The sequence below is a fragment of the Ahaetulla prasina genome, chromosome 1 (genome assembly GCF_028640845.1).
Source record: "Ahaetulla prasina isolate Xishuangbanna chromosome 1, ASM2864084v1, whole genome shotgun sequence".
In the NCBI taxonomy this organism is placed as follows: Eukaryota; Metazoa; Chordata; class Lepidosauria; order Squamata; family Colubridae; genus Ahaetulla; species Ahaetulla prasina.
The window spans coordinates 119,333,621-119,355,304 of record NC_080539.1 but is presented as its reverse complement, the minus strand read 5'-3'; the positions used below and the strand labels follow the sequence as shown (position 1 = coordinate 119,355,304).

The 21,684-nt window shown below is 35.4% G+C and overlaps 2 protein-coding genes across 2 annotated transcripts in view; both read right to left on the bottom strand.

The window, feature by feature from the left end:
- The window catches only part of BEND3 (BEN domain containing 3), a 48,370-nt gene that overhangs the window by 17,301 nt on the left and 9,385 nt on the right, over positions 1–21,684 (bottom strand). The gene's annotated exons all lie outside the window — the stretch shown is intronic.
- The window catches only part of PDSS2 (decaprenyl diphosphate synthase subunit 2), a 106,788-nt gene continuing 98,613 nt past the window's right edge, over positions 13,510–21,684 (bottom strand). The window contains exon 8 of the mRNA XM_058174403.1: positions 13,510–14,518. Coding sequence (XP_058030386.1) covers positions 14,360–14,518 — 159 coding nt within the window. The 3' untranslated portion in view covers positions 13,510–14,359. The remainder of the gene's footprint in view (positions 14,519–21,684) is intronic.

Sequence of the window (21,684 nt, the reverse complement as noted above, 5' to 3'; positions counted from 1 at the left end):
TAATTCCAGAGGAAGATCTATTTCCATTTTTGCCATTTTTTCCATAGAATTTAAATCTCTTTTACAATGTACAAGATAACAATTCTAAATTTGCTGATCTAATCTGTGCTACAAATCTCAAACTACTTATTAAGAATAATCATTTTAAACTCTGCTTCATAAGAAAGTGGATAGTTTTATGCTCTAATCTCACATCTATGTATTTTGGAATAAACTTCAGTTCAGTGGCTTTTGGAGTACATGTGAATATATCTGTTCCAAAAGACTGCAAGATTGGTTTAAATAAAGTAATTTGCATAACTAGAGTTTGAAAAGTTACCATTGAATGGGGTTGTAAAGTACAAAGTGCAATTATACTATAAATCTCTTCTCCATTCCCAATTTAGTATGGACACAAGTAATAATGCCTACTGAAAGAACATAAAAAGTGGACAATCCTCAACTGTTGTTCTGTGATCTTACCACATTTTTCTTCTAGCCTGATTTCTATTTTATATATCTGCTACAGTGCCTGGCTTCAAATATTAATAATGTTCATGGGCAATGCAAATCTTTGGATTTGAAGGTAATATATTTCAGAGTGAGGGAGGTGACACTTTCTTGCAATTCCTTAAATCAAATTGCACACTTGTAGGAAAGATACATATTTTTTTTACCTTCAAATCTTGTTTATAGTTAAGCCACATCGGGAGAAAGGAAACCTAATATGATATTCCAGATGTGCTCTATATGGTCTCTGTGGAAGCACTAATTTATTTTGATTGAACATTTGAAGGAATTTGCAAAATAAAATTTAAAAAGGTAATCTTATTTAAGTAAACCAGCTAAAACTACCAATGTGTAATTTTGTATTTATAATAAACATTTAAACATAAAATGAAACCCTATGGTGCATTTTTAAAGCTATCATTGTCAAAATTGTGGTTTTATGCTTTGCTATATACCCCACATATCTACCATTAATTTGACCAAATGATGTTTTGAGTATTCAAATCATGCATATTCTCAACTGACTTTGGACTTGTCAATTTTGAAGATAAAATCATTACAACTTTTGAACGATATGAACTTCTGAGATGTCCTCTTTGCTCTTTACTCTTGTTCTTGCCCTCTTCTTAGCACTGTAGATTAATTATAGGTGAGAGCTACCACTCTCCTCCCCATCTTCCTCCAAAGCTCTCTCTTCTTCCAGGTACCTGGTTTCCTCATTCTGGTTTTTCATCTCAGATACTTATATTGCTGCTAAACATGCTCTGTGCTCTGTTTTTAAATCTTTGAAAGACCCCACCCTCCTTGTTTTTGTACTTTACCTAACACAAAGTGTTAGCATAATGGCAAGTTTGGTTACATAAATATCTATATTGAAACAGCCAAGTTCACTATTACTATAAATAATTGTGTTACTTTTTATTCATTTATTTGTGCTTTATGTGAAATCCAGACTCAACAAATTATACCTAACTGTGATACATTCACTGCTGTTCATCTATTACTGCAAAGTGATATGCTGCAGTTTAATGAAAATAAGGAGTAGGGGTGACATGATAGCAGTGTTCCGATATCAGGGGCTGCCACAAAGAAGAGGGAGTCAAGCCATTCTCCAAAGCACCTGAGGGAATGGGTGGAAACTAATCTAGCAATGGGTGGAAACTAATCTAGGAGAGAAGCAACCTAGAACTAAGGAGAAACTTCCTGACAGTTAGAACAATTAATCAATGGAACAACTTGCCTACAGAAGTTGTGAATGCTCCAACACTGGAAGTTTTTAAGAGGAGATTAGATAACCATTTGTCGGAAGAGGTATAGGGTTTCCTGCCTAAGCAGGGGGTTGCACTAGAAGACCTCCAAGGTCCCTTCCAACTCTTATTCTGTTCTGTTCTTTCATAGCTACTGCTAGAGTAGCAGATAGAGGTTGTGGACAGAATAGCCTTTGGTCAGTTATGATTATTTCTCAGTTGAACACCTTGGATCTAGAAGCATTCAAGACCATAACTCATAATCTTGTCCTCTCTAGAATAGATTATTGCAATTTACTTTATGTAACTAACAATCAGGAATTTATGTAACTAACAATCAGGAAGCAGCAGGTAAAGCTAAGCGAGATCACTTCAGATACCTGTACAATTAGCACAGCCCCCCCCCCCAAGGCTGTGTGCTCTCCCCACTTCTCTCTGTATACCAATGACTGCATCTCCAATGATCCATCTGTTAAACTACTGAAGTTCGCAGATGACAAAACAGTGATTGGTCTCATTCGAGACAATGACGAATCCGCATATAGACGTGAGGTCGAACGACTAGCCTTGTGGTGTGACCGTAACAATCTGGAACTGAACACACTCGAAACTGTAGAAATGATGGTAGACTTTAGGAGAAACCCTTCCATACTTCCACCTCTCCCAATACTTGACAACACAGTATCAGCAGTAGAAACTTTCAAATTTTTAGGTTCTATCATATCACGAGATCTAAAATGGACAGTTAACATCAAAAACATCATCAGAAAAGGACAACAAAGACACTTCTTTCTGCGCCAACTCAGAAAGCTCAAACTGCCCAAGGAGCTACTGATCCAGTTCTACAGAGGAATTAGTGAGTCTGTCATTTGCACCTCTATAACTGTCTGGTTTGGCTCTGCAACCCAACAAGAAAGACACAGACTTCAGAGGATAATTAGAACTGCAGAAAAAATAATTGCTACCAACCTGCCTTCCATTGAGGACCTGTATACTGCACGAATCAAGAAGAGGGCTGTGAAAATATTTACAGATCCCTCACATCCTGGACATAAACTGTTTTAACTCCTACCATCAAAACGATGCTATAGAGCATTGAACATCAGAACAACTAGACCCAAGAACAATTTTCCCCCAAAGGCCATCTGCTAAACAAACAATTCCCTCAACAATGTCAAACTATTTACTAAATCTACACTACTATTAATCTTCTCATTGTTTCCATCACCAATCTCTTTCCACTTATGACTGTATGACTGTAACTTTTTGTTGCTATCATTAAGGGTTAAATTGCAACCTATGACCATCATTTGTGTTATAAATGTTGTACCTTTGATGGAGGTATTTCTTTTTCTTTTATGTACACTGAGAGCATATGCACCAAAACAAATTCCTTGTGTGTCCAATCACACTTGACCCATAAAAAATTCTATTCTATTCTATTCTATTCTATAGCTGTCTTTGAAGACAATTCAGCTGCCACAAAATACAACTGTTTGCTAGGATGTCCAACAAATTAATTCCTACTTTGCAGTAGTTGCAGTGGTTAATAATACTCCTTTGAACCCAATTCAGGGTTGCTAAGAAGTCCTTTAAACTTGGATCTTTTGTTACTTTTAGCATCTTTTCCAGGGAGACTCTGCCTGTCAGATGCAGTCTAACCAGGAGACACTGCTGTTCCTTCAGAGATCAAGTGGGTTGTGATCCAGATGATCTTATCAGTGGAAATCTTTTTGCTGTTTTATTTTATTTTATTATTTTAAAAGTTTTACAAATTTTTTCCCCATACATCCCCGCCATCCCTCCCACCCTAACCCTCTTCCCTCCTTCCCCCACTCCCTCCCCCTCCCGGACTTCCCAGAGCAAATACAAGGTATAGTATCAACAATCACAAACTAAAATATGCTAATCATCCAAAAGTTCCCACCCCTCTCTAAGCCCTTAACTCCCCTTTTCCATAAAAACGAAGAAAATATTGTAGCAATACGATTTACAGTCTTTCCATTCATAAGATATTTGACTTTTTAGTCTTTCAGTCCAATTTTTAAGTATGTCTATCTTCTCCATTCCTGTATATATCTTCCATAGGCAGTCTTTCAAATATGATATTTCCACGTTGCCATCTAAGTTCATAAATTTTACTGTCCATCCTTCAACAATAAGCGGTATTCCAACTTCCAATATTACACCATCAAGAGTTATTCTTCAATATACCTTATAGTCCATGTTTACTTTATAAAATGCATTTGGCGATCAAAAATCAATTAGGAAATATACCTTATAGACCATATTTGTATGTCCATCAAATAAACATCCTTTTAATTTGTTTAAATCTAACATTTAACTCCAGTTCTTTCCCATATCCCCATTGGGATACATTGTATTCTAAACATTTTCTAAACAATCTCAACATGTATAATTCCAACATTTAAATTAATAAGCATTTTCTAAATCCTTAACCAGTTACTTTTCTTAACAATAAAATTCCAATTATATCTCTCACTCTTAATTAATCAAATAACATTACTAAAATTACATCTCCAACTTATATCCAAAATAAATCAATTATTAACAGTTAAACCATATATAAACAAATAACATAATTACAATCACATCTCCAACTTTTAAATTATTTTGACTTTCTTCTTTTATTATATTCAAAAACAAAAAAAATATCCTTTCCCATAGAAACACCCTTTAATTTAAAAGTTAAACAATTCTCCCCTTGTTCTTTTAATTCCCCTATTTTCTCCAATATTTCTCCTCCCCTCCCCTTATCTTGTATTTGTATTGCATCCTTATCTCATTTTTTTGCCATCTTTACCCCAATTAACTTAGCTTCTAGCAACAAAGGATTTCCAGGCTTTAATACATTAATATAAAAATCTCTTGCTTTAAGAACTGTATTAAGGCAATACTTTATTCCTTTATAATTCACTGTTAAACCAGCTGGAACATCCCATCTAAACTGTATCTGATGTTTCTTAAGTTCATCCACTAAAAAGGTAAATTCTTTTCTCTTTCTTAACATTTTAGGAGGAATTTCCTTCATCATTATTATATCTTGTCCTAATATTTGAAATTTATTTTTTATAAAATGCTTGTAAGATTCCATACCTAATCTTCTTAGTTGTAAAATAAATCACCACGTCTCTCGGAAATTGCCTCTGTCTAGCCAGCCAGGAGTTAACATAATACATTTTTTCAATATTAACTTCAAAATCTTCTGGATTCTCTCCAGTTATCTGTGCAAAAGCCTGTGTAAAGATCTTTTTTAAATTCTCCTGCTTACATTCCTTCAATCCTCTCACCCTTATGGCATACTCCATTAACCTATATTGTAATATAACCATTTCTTCATCTGCCCTATCCACCTTAACCTGTATTCCCTCTATTTCATTTTCTAAATTCAAATTAACTTGATTCATTTGAGCCTCCTCTATTTTCCTTTTCAAATCCAAATTAACTTGATTAAGTTCTTCCATTCTTTCATTCATCTCTGAATAGTATAATCTGATAGGTGTTTAACTGCATCCGCTACACTTTCCAAATCCTTATTCTGAGTTTCGAGCATATTTTTAAAATCCAATATTTCTTTTTCCATTTCATTAAATTTTTGATCTATTACAGAAATTTGAACCTCCCAGAATTCCTTTTAAAAAGCCCTTAAATATTCCTTAAGATCTTCTTTTAACTTCTGTATTTGAGCTAAAGAGATTTCACAGTCCTTGGTAACATTTGGCTTTGTTTGCTTAAAAGCCATTTCCTGTTAAACTATAATCTGCCAAATGGCCAAGAGAAATAAAAAAGAACGGAAAAATTCAATAAATCTTCTCCTATTGAACACTATAATAAAAAATAAATCAGTTCTTGTTCATTCCATTTACTTAATCTCTTCTTATATACTTCGTGTAGCTTCAAGACCAGCAGCTTTAACAAGCACTTCCTTAACTTTTGCTTTCAAAGAACAAAACGCAATTTCCTTTCTTCGTCTCCGATCTTTCCAACAAAGTATCCTCTGGTTAGGGAGTTAGAATTTCCTTACAAATAACTGCCAGTACTCCTTTTTTTGCTCCATCTGCATTAAAAATCCATTCACAGGTCCATATCGATCGCAGAAGTGGACGCAGCGGTTTTTTAAAATTTACATTTATATCCCGCCCTTCTCCGAAGACTCAGGGCATCTTACATTGTGTAAGGCAATAGTCTCATTCTATTTGTATATTTATATACAAAGTCAACTTACTGCCCCCCCAACAGTCTGGGTCCTCATTTTACCTACCTTATAAAGGATGGAAGGCTGAGTCAACCTTGGGCCTGGTGGGACTTGAACCTGCAGTAATTACAGGCAGCTGTGTTTAATAACAGGCTATCTTACAGCCTGAGCCACACCGCGGCCCTAATGGCTTCTGCCATTAAAGCAGAAGCACTCCGGATCCGGAGCTTTTCCGAGCTTGAGAAGGAGCACTCACCCTCAAGCCTCCAGAAACTTTCCTGGGGCTTTCCGGGGGGCTCTACTTCAGCCCGAATGCTCACCTTTCCCTCTTTACCCGAGGGAAAGGTTTCTGAGCCGCCAGACAGCTGATTTGTGCTGTCTGAGCAGCTCTACGCGATCACGGAGCTAGCGGTCTAAAAAAGACCGCCATCAATGCGGCGGAGCCACCAGAAGTCTCAAAATTTTTTTGCTGTTGAAGATGATTGATTCTAAAAGGCAGAAGTTATCTACCACTTGAACATCTTCATCGTCAATTCTAATATTTTATGGACATTTCATTTGAATTCCATAAGTATTAATGGTACTAATGTGGAACAACTTTTCTCCAGAAGTTGTAAATTCTCCAACACTGGAAATTTTTAAGAAGAGATTGTACAGCCATTTGTCTAAAGTGGTATAGAGCAGTGATGGCAAACCTTTTCAGCACCGAATGCCCAAACTGAAGTGTGTGTTTGTGCGCCGGAGCACTGGAAATCTGAAGGCCAGTTGGCTGGTGTGCATGCGAATAGCCTAGGCATGCATGTGCACTCGCAAGCTGGTTTTTGGGTTTTCGTCACACAAAGACATGAGCCTCGGAAACCAGAATTGCAGCTGGCGATGGCCCGTGTGCCCTCAGAGAGCTCCGCATGCCACACTTGCCATAGGTTCACCATCACGGGTATAGAGTTTCCTGCCTGAGCAGGGGACTGAACTAGAAGACCTCCAAGGTCCCTTCCAATTCTGTTATTCTATTCTAAATACAAGGAACCATTTAAGATTGGCAAGATAATGTAATAGTTAAAACTGTATTCTTAGATACATTTATTAATATGAACACAGCCAATATATTTCCATCTTATTTGTTATCAATGACTATACTACAATATTAACTATAGTAAAATGTGAAAAGGAGGGCAGTCTTTCAGAAAAAAAGCACATTTTGGCAACATTCTTTGTGGCATCTACTTTGTTCTGCTTCTGTTAACATAATGATGGAAACAAGTTAGTAATTGTGTAAAATTATTGCCGCTGATTTGCATATGAAATGCATACCTTTTTACTGTTGCATGTTGTCATTGTTTAAAAGGTTATAAATAGAACAGAGAAGCGTCTGTGTGGATATGAATAGAAAATAGGCTCAGATAAGAACCACCTGAAACACAGAATGAAATCTCAATCATTTATTTTATAAAAATGGAAGCTGAAAGAAGGTCCCATATATGTATTTTCCTTTCTCATTGAAACAACTTTTGTTGACTGTTTTGTATTATAAACAGGAGAATTAACGTATTTCCCCGATCTTCAAATAGTGAGAGGACATGGCCCAATCATCCCAATACAGGTTAAATTAAAGAATAGCTATATTATATTGAGCCAAAGCCCATCATAGACCACCATTTTATTTCACACACTGGCTAACCAAGTCTTTCAAGGTTCTCAAAATACCAAGAGAGAGAAACACTTGTTCCCTATCATTGTTCCCTTGCAGCTTTTAAATGAATCAATTCTGTGGACAATATACATTAAGTTCACTTGGGAAGATGTTAAGAAAAACAGTCTGGCTTTCCTGGCCTATGCAGTACACATTAAGGACAGAAACCTTAACAGCCTACAGAAATTTACAACTGCCCCACCCCACCCCCGATGAGTACAGTGTTTAAATTTTGATTATCATCACCCACTAGAGTACAAAATGGGAGAAATCAAACCCTACACCACCGGACTGAAAGTTTGCCTACCAGTAAAGAGGAAAAAGAAAAATAACTAAACACATCAAGGAAACCCTCAGAATTCGTAACTATCCAAACTGGGCCTTTATGAAATCCAGCAAAAGACCCAGCAGGAGTTCCTCCATAACAGACAAAGAAGAGACCAACAATTAAAGCAACATCATTCCATACTTCGCAGGAATATTTGAAAAGCTCAAGAGGATTTTTCAATCAACACAACAACATGCATACTTTAAACCCAAGAATACACCAAGACAGAAGGTTGTCTACCTCAAGGATAAAATATCCAGACACAAATTGAGCAATGTGATAACAACAACAATTTGTTATTACAGTCTTAGACCAGAGACCAGAACAAATAGAAGCACTCCGTATATATACAATTAAAAATTCTAGTATAAAATAATAAATAACAACTAAAATCTATAATAAAATCTAGTATCAATTATACATGGTCTGACTATATGATAGTTGCAAACCCTAAACTGTGGCCTGTTAAGATTCACCCTAAAAGGAAATGACTAAGCAGTGCAAAAGGTTAGCCACAATTGTTATATAACATTGCTATGGGTGGTGAAGATGCGTGTTTGTGACAAATCCCCAGTGCTGTTGCGCAGAATCTAGCCACCTGCACTGTAGTTATGGACTGTTCATCCTTAGGCGGCCACTGAAGATAGTAGTGTTGGAATGGCCAGAATACCTAGTAGTTATTGGCAGAATATGTTTGTTTCCTAATTTCCGTATAAAAGGAACATCTAAGGAGCATGTGACCCACAGTCTTCACCTCTCCTGAGCCACAGGGACAGTGTCTTTCAGTGAATGGCATCCTTTTATACTTGCCGTACAGGACTGCCAATGGAAGCGCATGGCACCATGTGAATGCAAATGCTTTCCGGTGATTCGCTGACTACAACTGACTAAGATAGCTGGCAGGAGCAACAACACATCTAATGGCATCTGGAGCCAGAAACAGCGGAGCTTTCCCTAAGTCCGCCTGCCTCTCGATGTCCTCCACCCTTTGTCGGAAGGTTTGTCTTGCTAGATCATGGTCCATCTTGAGTATTAAAGCTGGGAAGAAACCTACTTTGGCAAGGTTGGACTCGAGAGCCTTGATCCATGATGAAGATAATTTGTCTTGGAGGATTAATGGAGCAAGACCTTGCTGAAAGAAGTTAAGCTTTAGTCAGAGATTTAAGGACGCTATACAGATTCTTGCTTCAACTTTTGTCAATCCTGTCTCCAGGCGCAGAAGCAGAGGTGAAATGCTCCCGGTTTGGACTGGATCGGGCGATCGGGTAGCGATGGGAGCGGGTGGTTCGGAGAACCGTAGCAAAAATCCCTGCACCCCCCAGCCCATGCCCACCCAATCACCCGGTCCCCACTTGCCTACTTGGCAGCTTCCTGCTTATTTCGGTTACGCTCACTATTCTGGCCTTGCTTCGGCTTCTGCAATTGCATCAGTTAGCAACTGAATCTGCCTGCCTGTAATCCATCTCATCGGTGAGCAACTCAATCTGCCTGCCTTTTCCCTTGAACTGGATAAGGTGGGGGTGTGTGTAGCTTTTTAAAAAAAAGTTAATCGGGTTTTATTTTAGGAGTTGTTGTTTTTTTAGACATAGCAATTTAAAGTTAAGGAAGTTTTAAATTTAACTGCTTTTATCTAAAAATATAAACAAAACAAAACAAAATAAAATGTTTGTGCAGCTTTCTGAGATTTGATGTGTTTCTGTAGTATTTCACTCTAACTACACAAACACACAAAATCTCACAAAGCTGTATGTGGCATTTTGTGTGTGTGTGTGTGAGCCAGTTGTGTGTGTGTAAAGTGTGAAAATTGGTTTTTGGGCTTTTTGTGGCTGTATGAGGTTCCTGCTTGTTGGAGATTGGTTGCAATCAAATATTGCAACAAGTAAAATATTTTAAATGTGTAGTGTTCACTAAATGATGTACTTTATCAAGCAGCACAGGTTATACAATTAAATAATGTATTATTGACAAGCATCATCAAAAATGTTTAAAAAAACAACACTCAATTTTGTATTATGGAAGAATTATTCAAGCACCAGCATTAAAAATGCAATGACATAATTTATTCAGAAATTTTGTGGATGTGAGAGAATCTTTTACACATGGGGGAGCCAAAGTATTCTTTTGACTAATGCAGAGAATGACTTTATATAGCACATCATCAAATCAAATCGTTATCATGTCAAAGACCCACATAAGGAAGGTGGGGTACGAACAATTAAGAAGCATAAAAGATACATCAGAATAAAACTTACTTTTATTTAATAACAAATATTAAAAAGCTGAAATAAAAATCTAAAAGCAATCAAAGAGGAGGGGTAGGAACAGGAAATGGGTATGAGGAGCATGTCAAACTAGATCTATCACAATACATATATAACAGAATACATATACATACACAAATATATATTTTCAGCTTTTAATATGATTTTTTTTATTCTGATGTATTTTTATGCTTTTTAATTCTTTGTACCCCACTTTCCTTATGTGGATCTTTGACCATAGTACAGTATGTCAGTAATCTTAGAATATGAAAAACGATTACAGAAACAACTTATTTTCTTTGAATGTGTACTCATTCCCACTTCGGTAGGTTTATTTTCTTTTAGATTTAAGCCATGTGAATTTACTGATCAAGGCCACGGAGGTGTGTATTGCATTCAAACACTCCAAAGAATAGAGGATGAATTGTTACAGGCAGTTGCTTGAAGATTTCATTTCTTAATAATCCTTCAGTAAACAAAAAAGATATTGATGTCCTGTAGGGCATAGAGGATAGGTTGACCTAATACAGAAGTATTTATGAGTCCCTTGTTAATAACTATACTGTATATGAAAACACTAGGCTTCACCCCGAGGTCTTTCAAAATAAGACACCAACCCTAATGGATGACACAAGTAACCCAAGACACTTTCATTATGAAGTGTTTTAATAGAAACATTGAATAAAAATTCTTGATGTACTATAAAAGTAGTGTGACTTTCTTAGGGGAAAAAAATTCTGCCATTTAAAGCAAACAAGAAAAGTCACTAGAATTTAGAGATGTGATGTTAGCAAAGAATATGCTCCATTTTCCAGCAGTACACAGCTGATTGTTTTTGTTAGGTTTCAGCTATCTCAAAAAGATTTACAGAATGGATCAGATTCTGCATTCTGCCTGTACTGATTACAGTGTTAGAGATTGAAAACCTTAATTCAGGAAATGGAATGATTTCTAATACAATCCCAACAGAACTGAGCCACTTGATCATGTTTCCTAAAATAGTTGCAGTTTGTTGAAAGAAACCTCCATAGACTCAGGAAAGATTATGATTTGCCCTTAGAGATTAGGATTCCAATGCCTGAAATATAAAATAAAACTGCATATAAAAATCCAATGAATCTATGAATAAGTAGAAATATTATGATACACATCAGCAAACTTTGAATGGAAAATTATATGTTATCTCTTGCAGATGTATTGTACCATTTTTTATTTATACTTATTTACATAATTGATTTGCTTGCCCTATTTAATTTCAATTATATATTGAACCAAGTATTGGTTTACGTATCAAAGCAAGAAAACTTGATTAGAAGTGAGCTTGTATAGAAATTGGTAACTTGTGATTTTGCAGTGTAAGGCATTACAGAAAATCTATTCAAATATATCTTCAACTTCCTATAGTTCTATTGGCACATGTTTTTCACTGAACTCTCCAATAAAACTTGATTTTGCCCACCAATGCATTATTTTTTAGTCTTTTCCAAGATATCGGACATATCTCTAAAATGAAATTATTTCCACAAGAAAATGATTGTTTTCTTTAAAGCAGTCTTACTGCTACTAGGTGCTAAGATTGGCAGTTTCCCTTGATCAAGCATGTGTTCTATGCCTAAAAGTATGACAAGTACTCCTGCAGAAGTATCAAGGGGAGCTTTTCTCTTCTTTGATTTTATTATATTATTATAAAACACAATTTAATACATTATATTGAGTACAGTATTTATACAATATTGACTAAAGATTATTAACACTAATACTTCGAAAATAAACTTTAAAAGATGAATAAAATTTATATCAAAATTAATCATGATTCCTAAAATGTCAATGTTGAGAAACAACTATTGAGCAGTATCAATGTCATCACAACTGTGACAAGCCACATATCTTCCCTATGAAGTAGGCATACATACACCTAATTTAGTTGTGAGAATAGAATAGAATAGAATAGAATTCTTTATTAGCTAAGTGTGATTAGTCACACAAAGAATTTGTTTCAGGTGTGTATCTTATCTGTCTGTGTGTCTAATTTGTTAGCCGCCCAATTTGTCACATGGTAACTCTGGTGTATTTAAACTTGGTGTATTTAAATTATTCTGAAAATTCAGAATCCAATCAGTTACAATTCAGATTTTTTAAAAAAAAATGTAGTGGAAGCTAAATACTACACAATAATACCAAATGCTCCTATTTTCAGATTCCTGAAGGTATAGAAAAATTAAGATTGCATGAGAAGATTTCTGTTCACATGACATAAATTTATCCTAAGGTCTCTTGTGTATCTTACCAGAGGATAAATATGGCAGTGTCTATAGCCAGAAAGTCCTCCGTAGATCAAGCAAATAAAGTTAAATAAAAACTGAAGTTGTTAAAAATTCTGTAAAAATTTTTTGCAGCCATCTACTTTTATCAAAATCTGAATATCTTAATTCAGTTGTATTGTTTCTGTGTCCTTTTTGTGGGTAATTTTACGTATTTATTACAAGGACTGCTATAAGATTAGATTGGTGGCATATGTAGTCTAATGTTGATAATAATTTTGTAAATTTCAAATTATTATGTGCTAATTTTTAAAAGTAACCTTTAATGATAAAATATATTTGAAACAAAAAAAATGTTATCCATCTGTCCATCCATCCATCCTTCAAAACTCAATGTTCCTTAGGACTGAAATAGTTTGATTTATTCATGTAATTACTAAATATAAAAAGTGTGACATTTTTGGAAACAAGGGAGGTACTAAAAGTCCAGTCTAGTCAAGGTTTGAAAATGCATTACTTCCTTACGTGTACCTCATGAGTGAAACTAAATATTCAATTCTAAAAAATGATGTTTCTGTTGGTGAAATATTTGCCATTATGCAGAAGGTGTATGACACATCACTGGAGAGACACAGAGAAAAAAAATTAACTAAAATAACTCCACTTAGTGTTTGAAAGAGCAATGTAATGAAATCTGTTTGCTGTGCTAGCTGTCTCCAGATTGGGCTGTAATTACACCACACAAGGAAGAAAGGTAGCTGAGTCTCAATCTGGATCATTTATGTAAACTCAGCCTTCTTGTCAACGATGTTCTCAGATTGCAAGCATGCAAACCACAAAAATCATCTCCTATGAACAAAATAGAGACAGTGTCTGATTGCAGGCTTCTGATATACCATGTATTCTCTCTGTAATTGGACTTTAACATTTGACACAGTAAGGTTAAAACACTTCTTATACATCCATTCAGGGAATGAAATCCTGTACGGAGGGAAGAGAGGAAGAACTATCACTTAATCCTTTATGATAGGGAATTGAAGCAGAAATTGATTTAACATTTGTCAAAAATGAAAACCGAGAAAAAATTTCTGGGTAAACGTAAGGAAATACTATATTTGTTTTTGACTGATATAGAAAAAGCAAACACAGTTTAAAGCTTCATTTTTTTAATCAGAATTATACACAAACAGAATTTCACAAACAATTCAACATCACAGTAAACGCTTTCCATACTTACACCGCACTTTCAGCAACCTGTTTAAGCGTGAATAAGTTATAAGGTTATTTTATATTTCAGGGCGCACAGAAAGTGCTACAGAAACATTTCAAGTAGTTAGATTAAAAAAAAAAAATCCGTTCCTTTCTACCAATTCCTCAAGCTGCTTTTGGTGTTGATAAATTGCTATATTAATTCTACTTTTAAGCACCCCGCTTAAAAACGTGCTTAAAAACCACTGCTGCCAACACCTGCAGCTTCATGGCCCCCTCTGTCTTCTCTTCTGCAGGAAAACCACAGGCCACCATGCTGGCGCCATCCCTGACTATGTCCAATCAATAAGGACTTATTTCCTGTCCATTTGCTGAGGTCACAGAAGCTTGTGTCATTAATTATTTCTACCAGTGCAGCCTCAAGTGTGCTTCTGGCATGACAACTGAAAACTGTTTGACCTTTTTTTCCCTAATTTTGTTTGCAGCAGTTCCGAAGGAGACGTGTTCATTTGGGAATGTAGTGAATGGTACAGAAACATTTTTTTTAAAAAGCCACAAATGCAATTGGACTAGTAATGACAGATCTGACTTTTGCAATCACCTGTTCTGTTCGGCTTGTTTCCGCAAATGAACAGCAGTCCCCCCCCCCAATTCTACATTATGAAAATCTTGTCACAGCATAAACAATGTTTTCTAAGGCAGATTTGGCCTCAGAGGGAGGGAAACATTCTAGAGCTTCCAGTGCGCTGTTTCCATGGCAACGACATAGGTCAATAGCTGAAGTCACACCTTTGCTAGCCTTGATTACATCTTGCAACTGTGAGAAAACACATGCAGAGTATTATCAGCTTGGACAGAAATAACTCTATGCAGAATGTTTAAGAAGACATTATGGATTTTGTAGTTTCATGAACTGGGTTTCAAAGGCATATTTATAACTATATTACTTAAATTATATTGGTATCTTTGAATCAATGAAACAGTTTAATTGATTTAAATTAGTCCATCATTTACAGATAAGTACAGATATTAAGCCATTTTATTACAGTTACAACATAACTGCCATAAAAAACTTTCAAATATTCATCTGTGTGATGTGTAATTAGTTAGAAAGTATAAAATAAAGTACTCTGTATTTAACGAATACATAAATATACATTTTGAATTAAATTTCACTACCAGCAAGTACATTACTATACTATAATTTTCATGTTGCACATTCCAATACAATGTGTATTGTGCTATTTACACATTTTTTTTTCAATTTAAAGTGGATACAGATTTCAGAATACATTTTCCAGGATGGTAATGATGATCAAACCTCTTTTCTTTGGAGTACATTTTTTTTCTGCACTGAGACCTCGGTAAAATTAATCAAGAACTAGAAATAATGGACATACACTTCAGTTCTTGGGAATATTCCACCAACTAATTTTTATTTTATTTTAAGGGCAATCATGCAGGTCTTTGGACTGATCTTGCACTGTGCAATTTTTTTTGAAACTTTGATTGGTAAAAGTATTTCATTATGATCAATTAAACAATCCTGCAGGCACCTTAGAAGTTAAATATACATTATGGCACAAGGTTTCTGAATCCTAAATTGTAATTGACGAAAACTTTTTCCATAATAAGTAAGTTAATATTTACAAAGCCATAACACTGACATTTTCACAGCAAAAGCTTAATACACCTATTTCTCTGAAAAAACTCTAAAAAACTAAAGAAATGATATTAAAAAGTCACAATAAATGAGTAACAGTTTCTTCTTGGATTTAAGGATACATCCAGATGTTTCAGACTATAACTGTCAGTTTAGTCAAGACTCAAAATATTTGAGAGCTGTAGTTTGAAACATAAGATGGTACCAGCTTGCCTACCCTAAATTAATACTCTTGGATCATAAATTCAACTAGAAAATATGAAGCATATGTTTAATAATGTAGCTGGATTAAACGGTATTTGAAGTGTTGGAATCTGCAACACTTACATAAGCTTCTGTTTCTGCAAAAAAGAGGGAACCTTCATCCTGAATAGAAAAAACATTGCTTTCCTACTAACATTTCAACTTCATGAGAAACACAAACAACAAGCCTTTTCTATCATTAATTTTTTGTAAAAAAAATATTATCAAATGTTAAAGAATAAAAACAATATTAATTTTGAAAGGGAAAAGTAAGGAAAGTAATGAATAAACAAATGAAAAGAAATACAGCAAAGAGGGAAGGGAAGGAAAGGGAAGGGAAGGGAAGGAAAGGAAAGGAAAGGGAAGGAAAAGAAAGGAAAGGAAAAGAGGAAAGTTCCGGTCTTCTCAGCAGCAGTTGTAAGTACATTTATGTTTTATCCTCTCTCCATAAAATAACAAAATAGCCCCCTGCTTTCCATTGTTTACCCTTTCTAATTATGAAACCCATAAATCACAAGTTCATTTTTTCTTCCTTCAGCAAAAAAGTCCAATCGCCAATAAATGTTAATTATTGCCTTTCTCTGGTCAAGTTAATTTTGCCATCTCTGCTAATTCAGTTATCTTTACCAGCCATTCCTCCATTGTGGGTATTTCAGAGCATTTCCATTTTTGTGCCTACAATAATTTCACCAAAGTTATCATACACATGAACAATCTTCCAAACTCTTTTCTTATTGACTATCCATTAGTACCAAAAAGAATAGTTCTGGTTTCAACTGAATTATTAGTCTTCAAAATTCTTTATATCATTCTATGTATCTGAACCCCAAATTTTATGACTTTTTTACAAATCCACCAAGCATGATAAAACGATCCTTCATGTTCTCTACATCCCAACATAAATTTGAAGTACTGTTACACATTCTATTTGTTCTAATACATCATTTTATAAAAGTTCTCTTTTATAACACAATGTACATTTCAGTCTTTTCAGCAACATATTTTCCATTGTTTTATCATTATATTATATTCAAAGTTCTTAGCCCATTTTATCACACTTTCACTTGTTGTTCTTCTGTTTCAAAGTTCAACAAATGTACACATTTTAGCAGTTACACGTTCATTTGCACATGGTTAAGTTTCTGTTTTGTGCTGTTCAATTCCAAATTCCTAAAATCTTTCTCTTAACTGTGCATAGCAAAATCACTGAAAACTAAATCCCTCTGCAGTCAATTGGTCTCTTGATTTCATTTTACATCCTCCATCCTTTAGGAGCATCTGATTGTGAAGCAGACCTAACAGAGGTACGAACAGCACTTGATCAAAGCTTTTTATTTTTGCCGTCTATTTTAAGCTCTGTTCCACTGAATTTTTATTACGTTTCAATTTTATTGTCATTATTTGTGTGCTTAATTTGTAACATTTTTCACTGCTCTAATTCTCTGAGAAAAAGCGCCTGAAGATACCAACATAACTTTAAATAAACGAAGATGTAATAGAGAGAATATTTATATTGTACTTTATTCCAACAATCTTAAATCAATGTCCATAATTCTACCAGCCAGCCAGCCACTCTCTTTCTCATTCAGAAACCACCCATCTCCCTCACAAAGTGACACTATTTTATATATTCCCAACAATCCTATGATGATGTTTATAGCTGAGATACTGTGACTTTCCAATACCTCTTTTAGTCACTGTGTTTCTTTCTTGTTTGTTGAAGCTTTTACATGGGTATTCCTTTTTAGTTTTTTTAAATTATTATTTGCATTTATATCCCGCCCTTCTCCGAAGACTCAGGGCGGCTTACACTATGTTAGCAATAGTCTTCATTCTATTTGTATATTTATATAAAAAGTCAACTTATTGCCCCCAACAATCTGGGTCCTCATTTTACCTACCTTATAAAGGATGGAAGGCTGAGTCAACCTTGGGCCTGGTGGGACTAGAACCTGCAGTAATTGCAGGCAGCTGCTGTTAATAACAGACTGCATTAGCAGTCTGAGCCACCAGAGGCCCTTGTTTGTTTGTTTATACATGGTAATTATAAAAGGACAATCGGTATAAGCTACAAGGAAAAGATGCCTTATCCCTTTTTTAAAAAACCATACCCAATTTGACATCTATTTCAAAACTTATAATACAAAAAAAAAACCTATCATCCTGCCATGTGGGTATTTAACTATTGGACATACATATAGCCTTATTTCTTTTAAAGTGACTAAAGCCGGGATAGCTCAGGCAGTAGAGAAGCCTGTTATTAGAACACAGAGCCTGCAATTACTGCAGGTTCGAGCCCGGCCCAAGGTTGACTCAGCCTTCCACCCTTTATAAGGTAGGTAAAATGAGGACCCAGATTGTTGGGGGGGCAATAAGTTGACTTTGTAAAAAAATATACAAATAGAATGAGACTATTGCCTTATACATTGTAAGCCGCCCTGAGTCTTCAGAGAAGGGCGGGGTATAAATGTAAACAAAACAAAAAAGCCAACCATATTGTTGTACAATAAATATATTCAAGTAAGAAATGGATAGTTAATACCAAAAATGTGTTTTGTACTTTCAGCTATGAGCTGGCACTTGTACTTTAAAAGAAGCAGTTGATCTTCTGTTGAAATAGGAGGACATTTATCTCAAATGGAGCTAACAACAGGACTGAAATATCAATTTTAGGGAGGTGGTCATGTTCAGATAGAAAGGTTAGGGCCAGCCACAGATCCTGTAATTTAATGTATCTTAGAAACCTGAGATGTTCCATAATTGCTTTCTCCAAGTGTCCTTGAATTAGATACAATGTAATCTATTTATTTATATCATGTCTAATTTTTAAATAAACCAAAATTGCTGACCTAAGTCAATACAGTACAATAAAAATTACCTCTACAATCAACTAAAAACGGCAGTAAACAGAAGTAAAACAATTACTGTACTGCTTTCTAACAGCAAATGTTTAAAGTCACGTTCCTCAGAATTTTTACCTACACAGGAATTACTTATATACTTTTTAAGCCTTAGCAGAAATGAAGTTTTTGCAGAAAATGGAATGTAGCACACATTGATTTGAACTTGAGATCCAGCTAAATCATCATAACATAACTCTATTTTCTCTAAGGCCCTGATGCTCCAGTTTAAGGAGCCTTTCTCCCAGACTGTATGGCCTTTTTGAAGGATTTTGTACAGTCCTTCAAGTTTTAACTTACATTTTTAAAAAAGCAGTGGTGTTTCGTATACTCCCATGAAATCTATCAACTAATCAACAAGAATAGTTTGTGCTTTAGGTAATTTAAAACTATAATTAGTTTTTCTCCTAATACCATTTCTAGTTCTAGGTATTTAGCCTATTCAAGTAGAATTTTTCACTCTGGCAATGTATATTTCTAGAAGTAAATATAAGCATTTAAGCTTCTTTACTAGAAAAGAATCAGTTGCACTGACTGCCTTAAAAATGTGTGAATTTTTAAAATTATTATTTAAGGTGAGAATACTGAACGAAAACTCCATTTCACTTCCAGCTAGATTGAACAAAATTATTCAAAAATTTCACACCCAACATTGAGAAAAATCTGTTGATTCTGATTAGTTTCCTATATAGAAGAGACACTGAAAGAACGTTACAAAAGTCTGTCCAAACTGATAAAGCAGGAAAAATAATAGTTCAAACTCAGCTTTTGCAAGCTCCTACTGCAAAAGTGCATTCTTTATTTGTAACTTCAGCCTTCTCGCTGTCCCCCCATCTGAATAAACTCTGCATCTACCATGTCCAGGAAAGCAAATATATACAGCTACAAAAGTCTCTCAAATATAAATAGAATCCCAGCCTACCCATCTTTAGAAAAGAACAAAATCACAAAATAGTGCTCCAGAAGCAAGGGTTTCCTGCTCTGATTGGTGACCTAACTCTCACTCAGACCAACCATTCCCTGTGCTCTCATTTAGCTCTCAGTCTTCTTTATTGGCCACTTACATGGCATCCTATATCAAACCTCTCAAACTTGCTAAAGAGAAAAGGGGGCGGGGGGGGGGGGGAAGCAAACCTAAAATTGATCTGTGGTCAAGCAACTAACTAATCTATTAAGAGTTTGCCATGCTTTTCTAATTTTGTTTTTCTCTTGTGGAGAACCTTCTGCCTCACTAAGTGCTGATATTTCGTCTACCAAGCTGTTAGCCTGAAACAAGGCCAATACAATTTGTAGTTAATAGATTTACTTTTCCTTGTTACAGTTGGAAAGTTTCCGTATTTCTTACTACAGATCTGATTGGTGTTTGTGGCTTCTCTCCTTAACCTCTTCCTCCTTTTTTAAATGGCAGCTGGACAAACATTTATTTAAAGTGCTTCATTTTATATAACTTTTTGGCTGTGCTCTAATACAGCTCTTCCTGTCAAAACACAAAATTGGAAAGATACTGCCAAATATTTAACAGTTTAGCTCTTTTATTATATATAAGGAGTATAACTTTACTACAAAACTATGCCTACTGGGCTCGATCCAGATTTTACCATTAAAAAAATACAAAGTTTCATTTGGGCTATAGAAAACTTTTGAGTCAATGAAGAAATTCTCTCACTAAGTATAGGATATGCGATTTTGTTAATTTCCTTTTTTCTAATGTGATCTGCTGCAACACTTCCTCATGTTTCAAAGGAATTTCTACTACCAATGAGAACGTTTCAAGGGCTCCAATAGGGAAATTAGGAAACAATCTACAGGTGATTTGTGCTGCCAAAACTGGATTCTTAATCTTTATTTGGATCACAAGGTGTGAATCTATGAAGACTAAATGGCAAAGAAGGAAGGTTCAGTAAGATTGATTTTTTTTTAAAAAATAGCCAGCTGAAGCAATTACATAAATTACTTACAGAAATACATTATCAAAGAAATGTATTAATATGGGAAAAGCATTGCTGCAAATCTGCTTATAAAATCAAAGCAGTTAGAAAATTACTTCCAAACATTTCAATTGTACTTATTTGTGAAACTGAATACCCTAAAGTTTCTAATATTACTTTTAATTATGGCCTGACAGTGTAATCATATGAAAGCAAAAAAGTAAAATACATGCCTGAGTGAGGGAGCCGTTCGGAGCTCCCATGTAACACCTATCCTGCGCAGACTGCACTGGCTGCCTGTTGTCTTCCGGGTGCGCTTCAAGGTGTTAGTTACTACCTTTAAAGCGCTCCATGGCTTAGGACCGGGATACCTACGGGACCGTCTACTGCCAACGTCTATCTCCCAACGACCGGTGCGCTCTCAGAGAGGGGCTCCTCAGGGTGCCGTCAGCCAAGCAATGTCGGCTGGCGGCCCCCAGGGGGAGGGCCTTCTCTGTCCCCCATCTGAATAAACTCTGCATCTACCATGTCCAGGAAAGCAAATATATACAGCTACAAAAGTCTCTCAAATATAAATAGAATCCCAGCCTACCCATCTTTAGAAAAGAACAAAATCACAAAATAGTGCTCCAGAAGCAAGGGTTTCCTGCTCTGATTGGTGACCTAACTCTCACTCAGACCAACCATTCCCTGTGCTCTCATTTAGCTCTCAGTCTTCTTTATTGGCCACTTACATGGCATCCTATATCAAACCTCTCAAACTTGCTAAAGAGAAAAGGGGGGGGGAAGCAAACCTAAAATTGATCTGTGGTCAAGCAACTAACTAATCTATTAAGAGTTTGCCATGCTTTTCTAATTTTGTTTTTCTCTTGTGGAGAACCTTCTGCCTCACTAAGTGCTGATATTTCGTCTACCAAGCTGTTAGCCTGAAACAAGGCCAATACAATTTGTAGTTAATAGATTTACTTTTCCTTGTTACAGTTGGAAAGTTTCCGTATTTCTTACTACAGATCTGATTGGTGTTTGTGGCTTCTCTCCTTAACCTCTTCCTCCTTTTTTAAATGGCAGCTGGACAAACATTTATTTAAAGTGCTTCATTTTATATAACTTTTTGGCTGTGCTCTAATACAGCTCTTCCTGTCAAAACACAAAATTGGAAAGATACTGCCAAATATTTAACAGTTTAGCTCTTTTATTATATATAAGGAGTATAACTTTACTACAAAACTATGCCTACTGGGCTCGATCC